Here is a 20042-nt window from a genome sequence, read left to right as displayed (position 1 = left end):
AGTTTTATTTAGTGTAAAAAGAAAGTACTGTAAATATTTTTTAAATGAAATCGGTTAGCGTTGATTTGACCTTCATGGGTCGTGATGTAGTTGACGACCTTCTTTTGTCTTAGTAGGATTGTTTGGAATTGGTTAATCTGTTTTCACCCCCATCATCTAGTTTAACCTCCTTATGCATTGACATTGAAACATGAGGAATAATAGTCTATTTATTTATTATGAGGAGTTTATTTATTTTAATAAGAAAATTTACTATTAATAGTTATCTTAAAAATGCATCAATATTGGTTGAAGAAATGTAATATTTTGTGAATATGTTTTTAATATTTCAGGAATGAGCAGTTTATCGATTTCATATAACAACTAAATTTTATAATTACTTTGTGCCGAAAGTTTCACATAAGTTTCCATTTTTAAATACCACAAATTTAAATACCTAGAGGTATACCCTCCATGCACTTCAAATTGTCTGCTATACTATATCTAACAAATACAATGTCATTCTGATTCAGTGATTTAAATATCACTCTGAATAACTTTTGCTCTAAGAATCGAATTTTCGGGCACTAAATGACTATATTTATTTAGTTATATAGTATATAATTATATACTATATAATTATATACTATATAATTTATATAGTTGATCTCAGTTATGTTAATTAATGAGAGTTAACTATTGAATATGGAATCAGACACAGAAGCGTACAGTCTTTGAATGTTTTATTATTATATTTATTAATGCATATATTTATTAATTTATTAAATTTTTATTAATTTTTTATTGCTAGTTTTTATCATTAATTTTTTATTATTAATTTATTATTATTATTTTCTTAATATTTATTAAATTTTTGTCGATTGATTTGGATTCTTTACTATTGAAATATGAAAAATTGTCACAATCAGAAAAACATGATGTTAATTGTTAAGTTAGAAGAGAAGTCGGACGGTTGTGTTGCTTAATATTAATTTTCTTCTTTTGAGTAATTCGCAGTGTCTCTTAATGGGAAAAAAAATCTTTGAACACAATTTTCAAAGTTACTTGTCCAAATATAATTTCAATATAAAAATAATTTTCAATATTTATTATTTATTACTATTTTATTAATTCAGCAAAAGTTTGACAATTTTTTTAATTGTTATGTATACCAATTTTAACGCGATTTTATGCGATAAAATTTAAATGATAAAATCCAAGTTTTGAATGAAATAGATTTAATAATTCATAAGTTATAAAATTTAAAAAAACAACATATTTTTAAATTTTAATTTTTCGAAGATTATTCAATCAATATTTTTATAAGTTTGGATTTTATCATTTAAAATTATGATTTAAAGCGAATTATGGTAAAAATGGTATGGTCGCTTAAAATTAAACACAATTAAAACTGCATACACATAACTAAAACTGTCAGCTGAGTTATTGCGGAATAAAATTTGCGAAAGATGAAAGAGAATTCACGATTTTATTCGGTAAATGGTTAATTTCTTTTTTAAAAAATTTTTGCAAAATGCAATTTTTTTTTCACTTTTCAATAAAAATGCTTGCAAACATTCTTAACGTAAGAAAAATCATCTTACAGTAAAAATATTGTAATTTTAGTTATTAAAATTCTAAAAAAATAGTTTATTATAGTCAGTTGAACAATAATGTATTCTGTAAAAAAATTCCGGACCAAGTTAATGTAAAAAATGCTTGGTGATGGTACTTTTTTCCGTAAATCTCAATTTTTACTGGAACATGTTACGGAACAAAAAATCGGATATACTATAATTTTCACAGCAATAATAACCGTAAAATAACTGAATTCCTCTAATTATATAAATATAAATTAAATAACTTTATTAACATTTAACAATATTTAAAGGCAAAAATAGATTTTATAGATGATGCACCCAAAGTGCTGTTACTTTCTACCGTAATTTGACGCGAAATTTTCTACAGTGTAGGTATTTTGAACGATAAAATAGTGCAAACTTTCTTAAGCCTTTATAAAATAAGTTGCTAAATAAACCATAGTATAAAGTACTTAAATTTATTAAGTACGATAACATGGATCAATTTCGTAAAAAGTAATGTGGACATGGTTCAGCAAACGTGAGTGATATTATGGTTCAACTGCGCCATATGCCTAATTGCGTTAGCAGTTTCGCATTTAAGGTAAGGTAATGGTTCGAAAAAAAAATTCTTTTCCTTCCATAGAGATAATGTTAAGGTTTATACTTTGTTTTTCCTGAGCGGAGAAGAATAATCTGGTAAAATAACCTTACTTTATCGTAATGACACTAATGGTAAAAAAACATGTTTCCAGTAATGAAAGTCAAGACATATTGTTTTTAAACCATTAATTTGATAAATATTTTCATACGAAGAGAAAATGGTTTAAAGAAAATTTTGATTTTTAACATTATAATTCTAATTGTCCCACATTTAGTAAAAAACTGAAACTGAAAAGTAATTTTAACCGAATAAAAGAAGCTAATTAACCATGCTCTAAAGTATCATGAGAAAATTACCAAATTTTACCTCATTTACCAAATATTATCGCATATAATAAAAAAACATTTTTTATTGTTAATTTTACGAAAATCATTACCAGAATGCTTCGATAAAAATTACCGATTATTTTAGTGTTTCCATAAAGCCTAAATTGTTTGCATAAAAGTGTTTCCATAAAAGCATTGTAAATTTTATCATATTCCAGTAGCCTTGACTATACTTTTTTCTCAGTGTGCTAATTTAAAATAAAATTGTTTTTAAACAATGGCACAAATTTTGGTCAAACATTAAAATTGGTTGGTTTTGCACTTTGTCACAGATTTATCTTATATCAAAAAGTTGTTTTAATAATTTTGTTAAAAAAATAATAGATTTTCCAATTACTAAATAGATGTTCCCTTTCTGTAAAAAAAATTTCTTTTGAAGAATTCAGCATTCAAAATTCCATTGTAAGTGCATACATTTTAAGTTGGAAATGGAAGAACTAGTTAGCAACAAAACACTTGGAAAAGCTAAGGATATTTTAAGATGCGAAAGAGAAAAATCGTATTACCTAATTCATTAAGCAAAAGTAAATAAATGGAGAACTGTGTAATTGGCAATGACTAACATTGTCAGACAGCTGGTCTATTTTCTCTTTCTTTAAAGAGATTCTAAAATAGGAGGCTCAAAATTAAATTTACTTCCGTAAACATTTTTTTAAGTAGATGATGGGGTATTTATACATTTTTTTTAAGGTAATAGTGCATTTATAAGTTTTTTCACGCAGATAATAGGGTATTTATACATTTAGATTATAAGGTATTTATATATTTTGTGTAGATAATAGGGTATTTAAGCAACGTAGATAATGAGCTATTTATACATTTCTTTTGTAGATAATAGAGTATTTATATATATGTTTTTTTACGGAGATAATAGTAAGAAAAGGTAAACTTTTTAATCCAAATTCGAAGTTTTTGTTCTTTAAAAAGTTGCCACTGTGGTCATATATATAACAAAAAGTTTTCAGTCAAAAAAAAAATTATGTCACTCAAAAAGATCCTAAATTTATTATATGTGTCAAAAAAACGTAAATTTTATTTTTTAAAACTGCGTAAAATTAAAAAAAAATATTAGATTTTAAGTTCAAAAATGTAAAGTTTAAAACGTAAAGTAAGTGTAAAAAAATTAGGGTTAACATAGCATTCCATTTAAAAATTTAAAAAAGTATTTTTTTTGTTTTTTTTTTTGTGACAAATAACATGCTATAGAAGTTAAGACTAAAATATACATTAACAATAATTAAAAAAATTTTCTTGATGTAAATGATCATTGCCAATTTTTACAATTTTTTCTAACTCTCCTCATCAATCATAGCCTTTTGATCTCTTGATAAATTTTAACCACGTATCTGTTTTATTAAACCATTGTTCAATAATTGTAATTTTGCATTTGTTGCTTGTAACGATGGCACAGTGGTAAAATATAACCATATTTTTGAAAAAAAATTTGTGCTCTTGAAACAAACTAAAGCAACAATGACGATAAAATCTATATGAACTGAAATTCAGAGCTATTGTGCTTTTACGATTTATATATTTAGAAACTAATATATTTTACCGAAATTTTTTTGCAGCTAAAAGTTCTAAAAAATATATAAAAACACATGTTTCTTGACTGAAATTCAGTTTTTGTGATGTTCACTTTTGGGTGAATTTTTTTTTACTCTGCTTTTTTTAAATGGCCAAAAATTATGATACATTTCACACAAGATTTAGGAGTTTTATTTTTGTATAAAAATTTACTACCCAAGCTGAACATACAAAATAATGCAATAGATGATAAAAATATGTATTGAAGATTGGAATTCAAAAATGCTAATAATTATATATATGATTTGAATAATTATTTTGTTAATTAAGACCAATAATGCTCCGAAATAATTCGAAATCAACATGTTTATAGATGTCAATGCTAGACTTTAATGAGAGGTTTATAAATAAATAAAAAGCAAGAAATTTTAAACTTCACGACTTTTTTAAATATTAAGAAAACTATAAATACATAATACGGTTTACGTTTAAGTTTTCAGTTATGCTTCCGTTCTACTTCTCCCGAATTGAAAGAAAAAATTCCCGTTTCGTAGTTTATTTTAAATCTTCGTTTTTAAAGTGACTAGACGAGGAGATAAAAATAAACTGGAACGTTATTTACGTTAAAACAGTTGTTCTTTTTGAAAAATGGTGTTCTAAAATCGTGCAATAAAATAATACTCAGCATATTTTTATAAATTTTTTTTTGCCAACTATGAGAATTGAGAAGGTTGACTTCAGCAATAATTTTTCTCCCTTTTTTTTCAGAAATAAAATATCTTTATTTTTGTTTTTGCTATTTATATGAACGTAAAGTTACTTTTTTACTAAACAAGTACTTAACAACTAATGTTAATATGATTTACTTATGTTAAATATTTATTAAGCAAGTAATATTAAATTTCAATTAAATATGTTTTGAGTATATTTTTAAAAATGCAATATTTTAGAAAAAAGTGTTTAGTCTTTTTAAAAATAAATTTAATAATCTTTGATTAATTAATTTAGTTTTATAACTCAAGAACATACGGTCTCTTCTTCGTTTTTATTCGCAAAATATCAATAAAAAATAAAACAAAAATAAAGTGTTATTCATGTAATTTAAATTTATATTTTTGAAAAACCTTTATTCAAAGCTGCAGCAGTTTTTCAACAAAAACAATTGGAAATTATTTAATAATTTTAATGATTTTCATTAATATGAAAATCTCATAAAATGTCACACTTGCTAGAAAGTATAATTACTTTTTTAAAATCCGCTTAATGTATTATTTTTTTAAATCTCATATTGAAGACTAGGTTATTCTATTCAGGATTCAATCTGTACAATTTAAAAATAATGCTTTGGCATTCTAATGCTTTTCAATACACTTAATCTCTTTAAGAATCTCAAACTGCAACTTTCAATATCTTCCAGGCAAAAACCCATCAAGGAACACCTTTCAAAAAATTTGTACAAAAAGTTCCCAAAATATTAATGAAAACCATTTATTCTGTCAAATTTACTTTTTAGTCATACATTTTTTACTAAATATTCTGTAATAAGAACTATCATTTTGAAAACCAGAATTTTTGGTAAACCGTTACCATGAGCACGGAAAAATTACCAAATGAATAATTTAAATACCGTACATTTTGGTCTTGTTAATCAGAATTATAGGAACTTTTTTTACCAGAAATACGGTTACCATACAGTACGATAATTTTACTAGATTTTTTAATCACCGTGCTAAAAATTAATTTAAATAAAAATATTTTATTTTCCGCTAAATTTAAATTTGTGTAAAAATCGTTTTCATCCATTACCATAAGCGTAAAATAAAATTTCTATAATTTATTGCAATATTATTTAAAAAAACATTAAATTTTGAAATAAACGAACTATAGTTATATTATTTATATCACAGAGAATGTTTAATAGCAAACTCTTTGCAAAAAAAGCATAGAAATAAGAGTTGATCAAATTTATCTGTTTTCAATATTAATATTGAAACATTTCCTGTTGAAATTTTACTCGTATTTTAATCATAACTGTTTATTTTTAAGTAAATAACTGTGAACTAAAATATTACTTTGATAAATATCTTTTAAATTTAAAAAAGAAGAAGAACATTTTATATTCGCGTCTAGAAACGGCAAAAAAAATATGTTTTTCTTTAAAATACTTTTTCAAAACTAGCACTTTACTTTGTATTCGGCCTTAAAAGATTTGCTTTTTACGAAGAAGAGAATTTTAGAAACGAAATCTGAAAACGATTATTATAAGTATTAAAAAAAAGAGCTTAAGGTCTTTAGAGTTTTTTCATCCCTATCAGAGACGGGTATCTTTTCTATTTTGGTCTTTTTTATCAAACAACATACATACAACATATTTTTTCTATGAAAGAAAATATTTTCTACACAATTACAATTTACCAGAAAAATATAGTTTTATTTTTATTTTTCATTTGTTACGTAAGTATAAATTATTAAAAAAAACTATTTAGAAAACTATTCAGGACAAGCATTATATTATTGTCTGCTTAAAACCCTGCAATTTGAAAGCCTCACTGAAGTCTGATTAAATTGCATTATTACTTTCAGATTAAATAAAATTTATTTTTATTCTATTTTTAATACTTAATTCATGTAAAAATTTTGTATAAAATACGTGTAAATTTCTTTCATTTTTTAACTTTTGTATTTGAATCGGAATTCATGTGTCGTATTAGTTTTGATAAAAATCACGTTATGAAACTATTGCTTTGAATATTGAAAAATTTTTATATGTTACTTGAATTACTAGCTTTAACAGTGTGATATAAGGGTGTTTTGGTATATTAAAAACTGTACGTAGGGTAACTATTGAATATTAAAATTATTGGTATAAAAGCATACTTAAATTTGAATTTCAGGTTTTGCATATATTTAACTGCTAAAACTTACCATTTAAAATTAAATCAGTCAACTAAGGGAAATATATCTTCTTTTTTTTTCTTTTTTTTAAAAAAAAAAAAAAAGAGTTTTGATGGAAACAAGGATGACATTTTTTCAATAACTTTTTTTCATTGAATAATATTTTTACTTAAATTATAGAATGGAAAAAAAGTAGCAGCATAAAAATTTAGAGTGACAAAGAAAGTACAGTGAGTGATACTTACTAGTGTTTATTATTATGGTTTATTAGTTTATCTAATATATATGATTGAACTTTCTTTAAAACTTTGATGGCAACAATTTTGTTTTTACTAAACTTTTGTCTAACATATATCATTTTTTTATTTTATCTTATGACTGGCGTGGAACAGCAGACGGAATTCTGAGTTTAGGACTACCATTGTTCAACTCAATAACCTTGTAATTTTGAACCCAATTGAGAAGACAAGGGAACTTTTGGATCAAGCATTGGGAGGAATTTGCCCTCGTTGAAAATGGCCCGGATTTGCTTTACATGGAGAGGAAAACCTCCCGCGGTTAGCCAGACGGCAAGGGGACTCTAACCCATGATCCGCCTCCCACTGAGGAAATTTTACGTCAGAACAGCGGTGTGCAGTCGGTACAAGCCAGGCGAGGAATTCGTATCGACCAGCCATCTCTAGGATTCGAACCTGGAACACTTCATAGGGAAGCGAGCTCTTTATCTCCTGAGCCATCACGGCTCAACATACACTATTTTTTTTATTTATTTAATTACCGACGTTGAACAGCTAACCCAATGTTCACGAGCACCAATGTTCAACTCTGTAGGCTTGTAATTTTGAACTCAATCCAGAGAACAAAGGAACATCTGGATCAAGTATTGGGAGAAATTTGCCTTCGTGGAGGACTTTTTGATGAAATCAACCCGCATTTGCGTTACATGGAGAGGAAAACCACGAAAATCTCCCACAGTTAACCTGACGGTTAGGAAACCCTAACTCATGCATGTGTAAATGCACCGCTGCAGTGATAAAATATGCGCTATGCGTCAGACTAAATTTTCGTTTTCTGATAACCTGGCAAATGTAAATTGGTTGTTAAAAGGCATAATCTCCGAAGTTATACTGTTTAAATCAGTTAAAACTAAAATTATTTGTGGTTGAGAAGATGATGTACAGAGATATATCTATATAGTTGGAGTTTTCATCGTTAAAATTAATGCTTAATGCTTAAACTCTATATTTAACTCTATGATTATTAAACATTAAATTGCTTAATATTTAGCTTAAAATAAAACATTAGTAACTATATTTTATTTTTCATAAAAATATTATGAAAGAAAAAATAAGGAAACTTAATTTTATCAACGTTTTTATCATAAATAAATTTCATCGATAGTATGTTGCTTCTTCATCCTGTTTTTTTCTTTCAGATTTCAACTTTAGAGTTCATAAATTTAACATTTTTTTTTTAAAAAATTATCATTGAATGAGAGGAATGAGATGCCACGAATTTAATAAAATGTACACGGGGAAAATAATTCCGGTAAAATTAACATATTGTATTATCATATGATATTGATATTTCTAGTAAAGAAACATTCTGGTAATAAAAACCAAAATATACTGTATTTAAACTATTCATTTAATGATTATTCCCTTAATATGATAATTCCTTACATGATAATCCCTTAATATGATAATCCCTTAATATGATAATTCCCTTAATATGATAATGATGATCCCTTACCCGTATGATATTGGATTATTGCAAATACTGGTTATCAAAATTATAGTTTTAATTACCACTCCTTCAGTAAAAGTTTCACGACTGAAAAGAAAATGTAGCCGAAAAACAGGTTTTTATGTCATGCTCTAAGGTATTATGATAAAATTACCAAGTTTTACCACATTTGTAAAATTTTATCACATATTATAAAACTATATTTTATTGTTAATTTTACCAAAATCATTACCGAAGCATTTCGGTAAAAATATCGAGCATTTTGGTCTTCTCATAAATCCCGAAACACGGTAAATTTTACCATATTTTAGTAATTTTAATTCCGCTTTTCTCTCGGTGTAATATTGTTAGAACAAATTCTAAAAATATGTACATGTGCTTTTTTATATTTTTTTTAAAAAAATGCTGCAATCAAAAGCGTTATATGGCTCAGCGTTACATATTTTATTTTCTTGTACGCTGTCACATTATATTGACATGAAATAATAACAAGCTGACAGATAAGTAGATAGTACAGTCTGATAGCAGGTAATTTTAAGTTCAATTTGGAATATTGCATTTAAATCTCTTTATTTTTATTGTTCTCTAGGTGTTTATGGGTAGTCCATCGGATGGGGAACTTCAACGAGGGGACACCATTCTTCAAGTCCAAGGCAGAGACACTGCGGACTTGACTCACATGGAAGCCCACGACATCATTAAAGCTGCTGGCGTTCGATTGCAGCTCCTCATTAGAAGGTCGGACATGTCTTTTTGTGATCTTGATCAATTGTATTTCATAAGAATAGCGCTCTTATTCCGTAAACTTGTAGAATTGGATACCTGCAAAGTGATGTCATCGTAGGTAAATCGTGGCATTTGTCGATTCAGGCCCCAATCAGGTTCAATACACACGCATGATGTCGTATACAATTAATAGGCTTCCCTTTTTTTCGAGTTGCAAGTACGCGATTAAAGAAAATATAAAAGAAATCTGAGCAAAACAGTTAATTTTTAGAAAGGAACTTTCATGCTCTCTTTTATACCTCCATACGCAGCTTAGCACTCAATTCATTAAAAAGCCTCGACTTAACTTTGAACCATAATACTTATTTTTTATTACTGCAACCTGAATAATGTTGTAAACTGAAATACGTTTACGTTCTAGTATAATCATAGAATTGTGTAAGCAAGTTTAAGAAGCATAATATTCCAATCCAATCCTAGGTTCGTCCAGCCATCATATTAATTTTAAACTAGTTCATAACTATTATGGATCAAAATTGCCAACATTGTAACATATTTTACCAACTGTTCATAAATTCAGATCTAAAAATTTAAAAAGAAAAATGCACAATTGTTACAAGTATAACCATAGAATTGTGTAAGTAAGCTTAAGAAGCGTAATATTAAGCATAATATTAAGAAGCGTTCGTCCTACCGTCATGTTAATTTTAAACTGGTTCATAACTATTATGGATCAAAATTGCCATCATTGTAACATATTTGACCATTCGTCCATAAATTCAGATCTCAAAATTTAAAAAGAAAAATACATAATTGTACCACAATTGAGCGTGCTCTATGAGGTCTTGTTATTTCGCATTTACTAATCAACATTTGTGCAGTTTCTTCTTTTACTAAGTTAATTATTACTTGAAATATGTAATTAGTGAAATAAAAATTAACAGAAATTAATGATGAATTCATCATTAGAAATATATAAATTACGCTCACGAAGATTATTTCGATGAATAAAAAATACAAGCTGGAAATTACCAGGATGTTAATTCTCGCAGATGAAAGACTTCTCACAGTATGATTAGTAATAGTTAGTTGTTAATTGATTAGTGTGTTTCAAGGAACCTTATATCATGAAGATTGTAACAAAATAGGTAAAGATCCTATCAGTATATAATGCTAGAAATCTCGGAAGAAATGGTTAAATAACAATTTTTTTTATTGTTATTTTACCATATTCAGGCAAAATAATCGAATAACCATAAATAAGATGGTATTCAAACTATTAACTATGAGACAAACCGTTTCTTATCTACTTTCGCCCAATAAGGTTAAACAATCAGAATTTTATAGCACCAACTAGACCCACTTAATGAAGTCACTTAGTTTGTTGCAGTTGGGTACATATTTTAACCGAGAGAGTAAATCCGTCAATCTTATGATCGCTATAACAGAGTTCGAGTCACAAGGGTTCGTTGACACCACAATAGTTCCTCCACTTTCTTCAACACATGAAGAGTTTACACTGTCCTGCATTCCCCAATTTATGACTCTGAACTATTAGAACACGATACTCTCTTTCACGCATGTATGGCAGTTGCATAAAGCCTAGTATTTCCCATCTCTTACACTAGGTGAAACAGCCATATAAATAAATCAAACCCCGTTCCACAGTTCATTTGCTAAATCACAACTCAACCTACTCCAATGCCCATTACCAAACGAAAAGCCTTGCTCTTACGTCCAATTAAATTTCTTTTCTATGGTTTTAAAAACATACTAGCTGTAAATGGTTAAAAGAAATATATAGTAATCGAATCCATGTTTTTTTTAAAACTATACTAGTTCTAATCAGTTTTAAAACCGTAAAGGAAAAAACTGTTCTTTTCGCTAAACTTTACAGTTAATTGGATAGACGGGCTGCTTTCGACTATTTTACCTTAATTTTAGAATGAAAAGTCTTACAGCGTATCTAAAATAATTATTAAACTTTTTTGTTTCCAACTATATCACATTTTCATTCTCACATTAACCTTATTTACTTATGATAGAAATTAATAAGAGTTGTATTTTTTTGAAATAAATATATTTGTTACAGGTTACCTGGAGCACCACAAACACCGACGACACCGATAAGTCCTTTGCCCACAGTCGACGGAATGCATCCGTATGCGAAGCTTTTGCGAGAAACCGAATCGTCCCGAACGCTTCCGAAAGCAGCACCGATGTTTCAGCCGATGTCCCCACCGAGGTACACTCCACAGCCAGCAAGGACGACACCAACACCAGCTAAAACCTACTGCTTTTCTCCACTGCCAACTACTCCAATCCTAGATCCTACTCCTATAGGAGGATTTTTCCCAACTCCTAAGAGTCAAGCGGATGCTGAGTTTTTAGATTATAAAATAGAAAAATATAAAGAAAAAGATGCCATAGTTAATCAAGTAAGCTGCACAATTTAACATAACAAAACTAACTGTAAAAAAATTACATATGTTACGAAGGGATAGTTTGAGAAAAACAAAAACATTCTTTGTAAATATCACACTTATTTTGCAATAAGACAGACTAATCGGAAAATTCTCATCTTACTGACATTTTAAGGCTTTTTACAATCGGCTCACATGCAGATATGCTAACTAGGAAATTGCAATCAGATTGAATTTGCTTAAGCTTATTGCAATAAACCCTGAAGATATTTACAGCACAAAATGAAGATATTTACAATAAGGCTTTTTTACAATAAGCCTATAATTTAGGAAAGAGCGATCTAATTTTTAATTAGCCTAAATTTATTTGGACTCGGTTTCATAAGCCTTAAAAGTGGTGGACTAACTAGAAGACTTTTCCAACTACTCTGACTCAATGCAAAAGGACGACTAATGTTTGAAAAGAGTTGAATTATTAGAAAAGTTTAAGCTGCCTGATGTTTTTAAGTTTCTTTTTCTATATTCAACTCACATAAATTTAGGCTAATTCAGAAATTGCAAAGAATAACGTAGCAATTCGATTGAGTTTTCTTAGGCTAATTGCACTAAACCTTTGAAGAAGATATTTGCATGAGCCTATAATTGAGTAAAGAATGATCTAATTTATAATTGACCTAAAAGTATCTGGGACCGTTTTGATAACCTTTAAAAGTGGCGGACTAACTAAAAATGCTGAAGACTTTTCCACCTGCTCTAACAGATTTCCTCAAGACGATTACTGTTTACTAAGAGCTGAATTATTCATTTAGTTATGTAATTATCGAATTAAATAATTACTCATTCCAATCAACAAGTAGCTGCTAGTTTATTGCTCATTTAATCAATCTATCTAAATAATTGTCTAATGTAATTAGCATTTGGAGTGAACAAAGAGAGTGATCACTATGAATCTGATGTAACACATACAAATTTTTACTTAATTTTAAAAAGTGCAGTTTTAAATGGAAAAATATAAAATGGGAGCGTAATCTATTGAATAGTTTCTGAGTAATCAAATTTTGAAAAACTCATTTATTAAATTCATTCATTTCTCCAGAGCTATTCGACCGATATAGTTGAAATGTTGTATTTAATAACTAAAGATTTCAGAACAAAGATTAGATTTCATTCGATTAGATTAGAATAAGACTTCGTTCTTATATTCTCAAAAGCCATTTTTGAACATTAAGTCACCTTTAAGTTCTATCTCTCGTTTTTTTTAAATAACTGTTTTCTTACAAATTTTCATGATTTTTTAACTGAACGAAATTTCTTAAAAATGCATAACTGCTTATTTACTCATGCGTTATTGATGTGCATTATGAGAATCCTCTAAGAAAGAGAAACTTTTTCCTTAATTTGATGAAATAAATCAATAATCGGTTTCAATAAAACGAAAATTATTTCTTAAATATTTTCTTGGTTTTGAAAAGCATCCAAATAATTATCAACAGTAAAAATAAAATCTGATAGTCTAATCTCAGGATTCTTATTTAGTCAGCAAATAAATAAAGATACTATGCTCAAACGTCGAACAAAAAATGAAAATGGCGAAAGTTAATAAAGGTTCCACTGCAGAAATCGGAGAGAAAGTTTCTCTCTTTGTTCACAAAAAAAATTCCTTTTTTAGCCCTTTGCAATGAAGAAAGATTGCGAATACTTATGTTATGTAGAAATGTTCCCGAGAATCGAATACGAACTACCGCGATTTCAGGAATTGTTCTATTTCAAACAGATTTATTCTGAGAATTTTCAATTAGCGCTTGCAGATTTTTTCGAAGTCAGTCTTCCTGTCATCCCCTGAAAAAGAGAAGGCAGTTGTTTCCTCAATTTGATGAAATATCCGCACGAAAAAACAACAAAAAATGGTTTTCAAACGAAGAAAATTATTTAAATATTTTCTTGCTTTTAAAAAGGATCCACGAAGTCGTCAAAGGTAAAAATAAACTCTGATGATCTAATCTTTGTTTTCTTTCTCAGTAAAACAAATAAATTCAGATGCTGGGCTCAAACGTCGATGGCTGAGGGGAGTGTAGAAATGTTCCCGAGAATTGAATCCAAACTACCGAGCTTTCAAGAATTCTTCTATTTCAAATAGATTTTTCTTATGAATTTAAAATTAGCAGGGGAGAGTGGGGTCAATTGCAACATTTTTTACTTAACTATTTTTAACTAACAAAAAATCCAATATATTATTAGTATTAATTGACAGACGAGTAAAGTAGACTATCCTCTACTAGAAAAAAAAATAAATACCTGATTTTAAATGTTATTATATTAGTTATTAACAATTTTTGACAGTCGTGCACTTGTTACAATTGTCCCCACTTACGGGGTCAATTGTAACAGTTCATAAATTCAACTAAAACATAGTTAATTATACATATTATCATAGTTGTGATATATTTTTTTATTGATCAAAATAGTAGTGATATTTTAGGAGTAAAAATAATAATGAGCAGAGACCTAAAGGGTTAAACTTTTAACTTTAAGGGGTTAAAAATTTTAATTTATGCTGTGAAAGGTGACAAATAAAATAATGCACATGCAACATAATATAAATGATATAGGAAACTATTGGTGGTTCTTAAAGAGTTAAGTAATGGTTTGTAAACATAAGATTATTTATTTTCAGCTGTTACAATCGTCCCTTTACTTATTGTTACAATCGTCCCCAAGACGCCATTTCAGCTTCATTTGTTAAAAACAATGCTAGTTAATTAACAAAACTAATCTTTTTTTTTTTAAATGTTAATTAAGGTGTCCACTTACATATTCGGTTAATAATTTTTATTTGTTTAAACAAAATTACTTTGTTACAATATAATATTCTAATACCAAAAAAAGTACTTACGTAGCGTGAAAATATCTTTTGTGATGTAACTCTTTCAAAAGTACATAAAAATGGTTGCCAGCAGGGGTGTACATGTAGATTTATTAAATACACCTTGTGCGCCACCTAGGAACCAAATCTAGAACACGACACTCGAAATTTTTGCTCTATTACAATCGTACCCTGTTACAATTGACCCCACTCTCCCCTACTTGCAAATTTTTCTTTGTCAGTTTTCAAGTCTTTTGTCAGTTTTCAAGTCTTTGTCAGTTTTCATTTAAACAAACCGAAAGACCAACGAATTTCATTTACAAGTCAAACAGAAATTGCGAAATCATTCAAGTCATCTCCTTAATTTCACGGTTTGAAACAAGTTATCCCAAATCAGTTGAAGTGATGGATAGCTGACAACATGCCAACTTCATTTAAGCTGATAAGATGAAGTCTGAGAACTACAGTGAGAAGTTGTTAAATGCCAACGTATTTTACATTTTCGCCCAACAAGATATAATGTTGACAAATATAATTTCCCATGAATAGCTTCTTTCAAGACAGGAGAAAATAGCTGCCATAAAAAGAAATGCATAAATAGATACCTATGGGTCCAATTATCAAATAGTGCTTTTAGAATATTCTCTTTAGTTTCAGCTTTTAACCCTTTGACGCACATGGGAGACCGATGTCCTTTTTACATGTTTTTTCTGACATTCTAATTACATGCAAAAATATTTTTTGATACTTTTAATTATAAAAACAATTTAATAGCTATTAAAAATATCTATTAGAGTATCGGAATTTTATTTGTACTAAAATATAAAATACAAAAAAAGTTGCTTGAAAAAAATTTTTTTTTATTCATATTCAAAAATGTATCAATAATTCATTTTGTAAATTAAAGAAAGTTCAATGTTGAATAACTGTTTTTCTTAGATCTAAAAAACTGCATATTTGAAAAATTATTGTTTTTAAGTGAGTCGTATTCGAAAGAATTTGCTTTTAACGCAGAAAAAGACACCGGTATTTCCGGCTGTATTTCTTAATAAATATGACATTAAATATGAAATGAAAAAAATAAATTGTCGTATTTTTGACTTATTTAGACCTAAATTAATATAAAATAAAGAGAAAAAGTTTAAAAATATGTTTAAAAAAATTCTGCGTTAAAGAGGTAAATACATGGGTCAATATTTGATACAGTTTTGTTTCTTAAGAAATAATATCGTAAGATTATTTTTCTGGTTGCAAAATTTCACAAAGCAATTTTCTATGTAAAATTGTAATTGCTTTTATCCTTGTTAGTCAGAATTTTTGATTACAACAAAAAAAAAATCGTAAGAAATGTGAGAAAACTTTCGGACAGTTTTATAATAGTTAAAAACTAATAATTATTTTATTCAACAATTAATAATAATTGAAAAATATTAGATTTAAGTAATAAGTAATTGGAATTTTTTATCGCGTTTATGATTTTACTTTAGCTAAATATTTCTTTAAACTCCTTTAAGCTAAATGTTTTCATTAAAAAAAGCTTTTTTTTTGCCATTATCTGAAACTCGGCTTTAGGTAGGGTACTCATTAACTTGAAATCATAGCTTCGAGTCAGAAGTTAGGGCAATCACTTCAGTGTTAGATTTTCTTAACATTTATTTGATTATTTGAAATTATTCGTTATAGAAAACAAAATTGTTTTGCACCTTATTGTGTAGGTTTTCTTTTTTACTAAAAAAAACTCATCTAAAAATAATATTTTAATGGAACATTTATTATTATTTATTCTTTAATAAAACAATAATCGAAAATATTGGATTTTTATTACGTAAAATTATTTTTCATCACGTTAAGCTACATAATATCAAATTTCAAATTCTAATATAAGTTGATTTTAATAGATATTAAAATATTCGAACCATTCGTAACGTAAAGTATTCGAAAACTATTTACCATTTCACTTATATTTTCAAACTGAATAAAAAATCTCAAGAAACTGAAACGATAAGATATATCTTTTGATTAAAATCTCTATACGCTTAAAAAATATGCATGTTTGAAAGAACAGTCAACATGCTTCAAACGATCAAAAATAATACCGGAAATCGTAAAAGTGTTGCATATTGTTATATTGTTGGATTCTGCACATTGTAAATTTAATTTCAACTAAGCCAAAATTATTTACACCCCAGTCACAACAGCTCATCTTGATACCTTGGAATCTTGTTTTATTCATATGAATGCTGATTCCCTTGCTAACGACATTAGCTCCTTACAAACTCTCGATAGCGAGTGGAAATGCATTTTACCCAGCATTTGCCATTTCGGTCACTTTTTTTTTCTTTTGTTCTGTTTAACATTTTTTCTCTCTCGGATTCTGTGGTTTTTCTAGTTTTGTTTCGCATTTTCTTTTTTCTTTTTTCACTGGAAACTTTAAGTTTTAAATTTCTAATCACTTTTGTTTGTTCTCGTACACGCCTGGCAAGTCTTGAAAAGGGGTGCCTATTTTCGAGCTTTTGGAACGTGTAAACTGTTACTTCAAGTTCGTACATTTTTGAAGCAAATGTAATTTTTAAACAAGTATTTTTCAAACTATGTCACAAAAATTGCGTACTTCATTCTAAAAGAAATAAGATAGTCCTAAAATATTTCAAGCATTCAGTTAATTAGTAAAAATATTCATTAAATAACTTTCTGATGAACAAATGTGAACCTCACTTTACAACTGGGAGCAAAAGCTTTATCTGCACAATTTTTTTTTCAAAAATATGGGGAAACTATAAGGATAAAAAAAAGAAATATAAATAAAGATTCAAATTTTTTATCATTTTTAGTGCGCATTTTTTGTTTGACTAGTCTTAGTTTATCATTCTTCATATGATTGCGGATATCCATAAGAACTTGGTGAGAATCTGCTTAAAAAATACTTAATGGAGATTAACCTATATACTTATAGCTACTAATAAAAAAAAAATTGCCGCCACTGTTTGTATTGATGGCTAAGCATGAAGTTACATATTATCAATGTTATTATGTTAGCAGTAACAGTAAATTTATTAACTACCATCCCTGTGGATATGTTCCAGAACAATTTGATTTAACTAAATAAATTAAATATGCAAATTGTTCCTTAATAACCACCATTTAGATGTATCTCAAGAATCCTTATCTAAAATCAAGTAAAAAAAAATACATACATCAGGGATCGAAATTTTTACCAAAGCGCTTTAGTAATGTTGGCAAAATTAACAATAAAATATAACTTTATAATGCGTGATAAAATTTGGTAAATGTGATGAAGTTTGATAATTTTATCATAATACATGGCATAAGAACTATTTATTCGATAAAATTTACTTTTACACCAAGTTGACACTCATCTTACCAATCATGAATTATTTTTGCTTCCAAAACAACAATTTTGCATACAGTAAATATCGTTAGAAGATTTTCTTGCAATCGAATATGAAAAGTCGAGTGAGTTGGTTGTTGTTTTGCATGCTGTCACAGCAAAAAGAGTTCGTCGTTAAAAAATTGATGCATGATTTTAGTTGTGTAATAAAGATAATTATATTTTTATTTTCAAATGTCTGTGTTAAATAACTTCATAATATTTAGTTTCCAATCGCTTCTAGTTTGCTAAGAATAATCTGAATTCGTATTAAGATACTCTATGTAGTATGCGTATGTTGAATTTGAAAACAAATTTTGCTTTAACAATTTGTGTGTACGCATCCTAAACAAACATTTCTTTCCAGTAAGTGTTTCTTTCTCATAGCAGTATCTTGTCATTGTATCGTAAAAAAAAACTTTATTAAGTCTTTTGTGCATCATATCTAATTGTTCTAGTAATTTTTAGTGTTATTGGACACCGAAATTGGGGACAACTACTTTACACCAGAAGTAATTAAAAGTAACATTCCTGTTGCTTCACACACATTTTTGGGGGTAAAATTGTTGCCATCATTTTCAGCGTTAAGAAATACTAAAATTTTTTTTCAGCGTAATTGAACACCTGTAAGTGACGTCACCCTGGGTAAATTTTAGCATTTGTTGATTCAGAAGCCAATGAAATTTGACACACAAGTGTGACGTCGCTTGCAGGTATCCAATTAAGTCTGATTTTAATCACATGATAAGACATAATCACTTCACTTCTTCTCGAGTTGCAAGCACCCGATTACCCCATAGATTATAAACTGGAAATATTCATTGTTGTTTTATTACTTATAAGCATCGATTTCAAAAAAGAAAAAAAAGTTATAAATACATTTTTAAAGAATAATCCGTTGTGCTCTCTTCCTTTTATGCTTAGAATATTTGCCAAATTATCCACCATCACACATATGTAATAATTTTCTCATAGTTTTCTTTCCTGTTAGAATGTGGAAATTAAATAGTCCGCTTGGCGTCAGTATTTTTGTTTGAATTCTTTTATATTTTTGAAAGCAGAGAAGAGGAATGGCGTTATTTTTGGCTGCCTCGGAGTCAAAATCTTCTCTGGAGTGTTAAAGAATNAAAAATTTATCAATAATTCATTTTGTAAATTAAAGAAAGTTCAATGTTGAATAACTGTTTTTCTTAGATCTAAAAAACTGCATATTTGAAAAATTATTGTTTTTAAGTGAGTCGTATTCGAAAGAATTTGCTTTTAACGCAGAAAAAGACACCGGTATTTCCGGCTGTATTTCTTAATAAATATGACATTAAATATGAAATGAAAAAAATAAATTGTCGTATTTTTGACTTATTTAGACCTAAATTAATATAAAATAAAGAGAAAAAGTTTAAAAATATGTTTAAAAAAATTCTGCGTTAAAGAGGTAAATACATGGGTCAATATTTGATACAGTTTTGTTTCTTAAGAAATAATATCGTAAGATTATTTTTCTGGTTGCAAAATTTCACAAAGCAATTTTCTATGTAAAATTGTAATTGCTTTTATCCTTGTTAGTCAGAATTTTTGATTACAACAAAAAAAAAATCGTAAGAAATGTGAGAAAACTTTCGGACAGTTTTATAATAGTTAAAAACTAATAATTATTTTATTCAACAATTAATAATAATTGAAAAATATTAGATTTAAGTAATAAGTAATTGGAATTTTTTATCGCGTTTATGATTTTACTTTAGCTAAATATTTCTTTAAACTCCTTTAAGCTAAATGTTTTCATTAAAAAAAGCTTTTTTTTTGCCATTATCTGAAACTCGGCTTTAGGTAGGGTACTCATTAACTTGAAATCATAGCTTCGAGTCAGAAGTTAGGGCAATCACTTCAGTGTTAGATTTTCTTAACATTTATTTGATTATTTGAAA

The 20042-nt window shown here is 27.7% G+C and overlaps 1 protein-coding gene across 1 annotated transcript in view; it reads left to right on the top strand.

The window, feature by feature from the left end:
• The window catches only part of LOC107444519 (synaptopodin 2-like protein), a 31688-nt gene that overhangs the window by 578 nt on the left and 11068 nt on the right, over positions 1-20042 (top strand). The window contains exons 2-3 of the mRNA XM_043045131.2: positions 9307-9455; positions 11536-11881. Coding sequence (XP_042901065.1) covers positions 9307-9455; positions 11536-11881 — 495 coding nt within the window. The remainder of the gene's footprint in view (positions 1-9306; positions 9456-11535; positions 11882-20042) is intronic.

The sequence above is a fragment of the Parasteatoda tepidariorum genome, chromosome 10 (genome assembly GCF_043381705.1).
Source record: "Parasteatoda tepidariorum isolate YZ-2023 chromosome 10, CAS_Ptep_4.0, whole genome shotgun sequence".
NCBI classification, from domain to species: Eukaryota; Metazoa; Arthropoda; class Arachnida; order Araneae; family Theridiidae; genus Parasteatoda; species Parasteatoda tepidariorum.
This window is presented reverse-complemented; position numbering and strand designations above follow the sequence as displayed.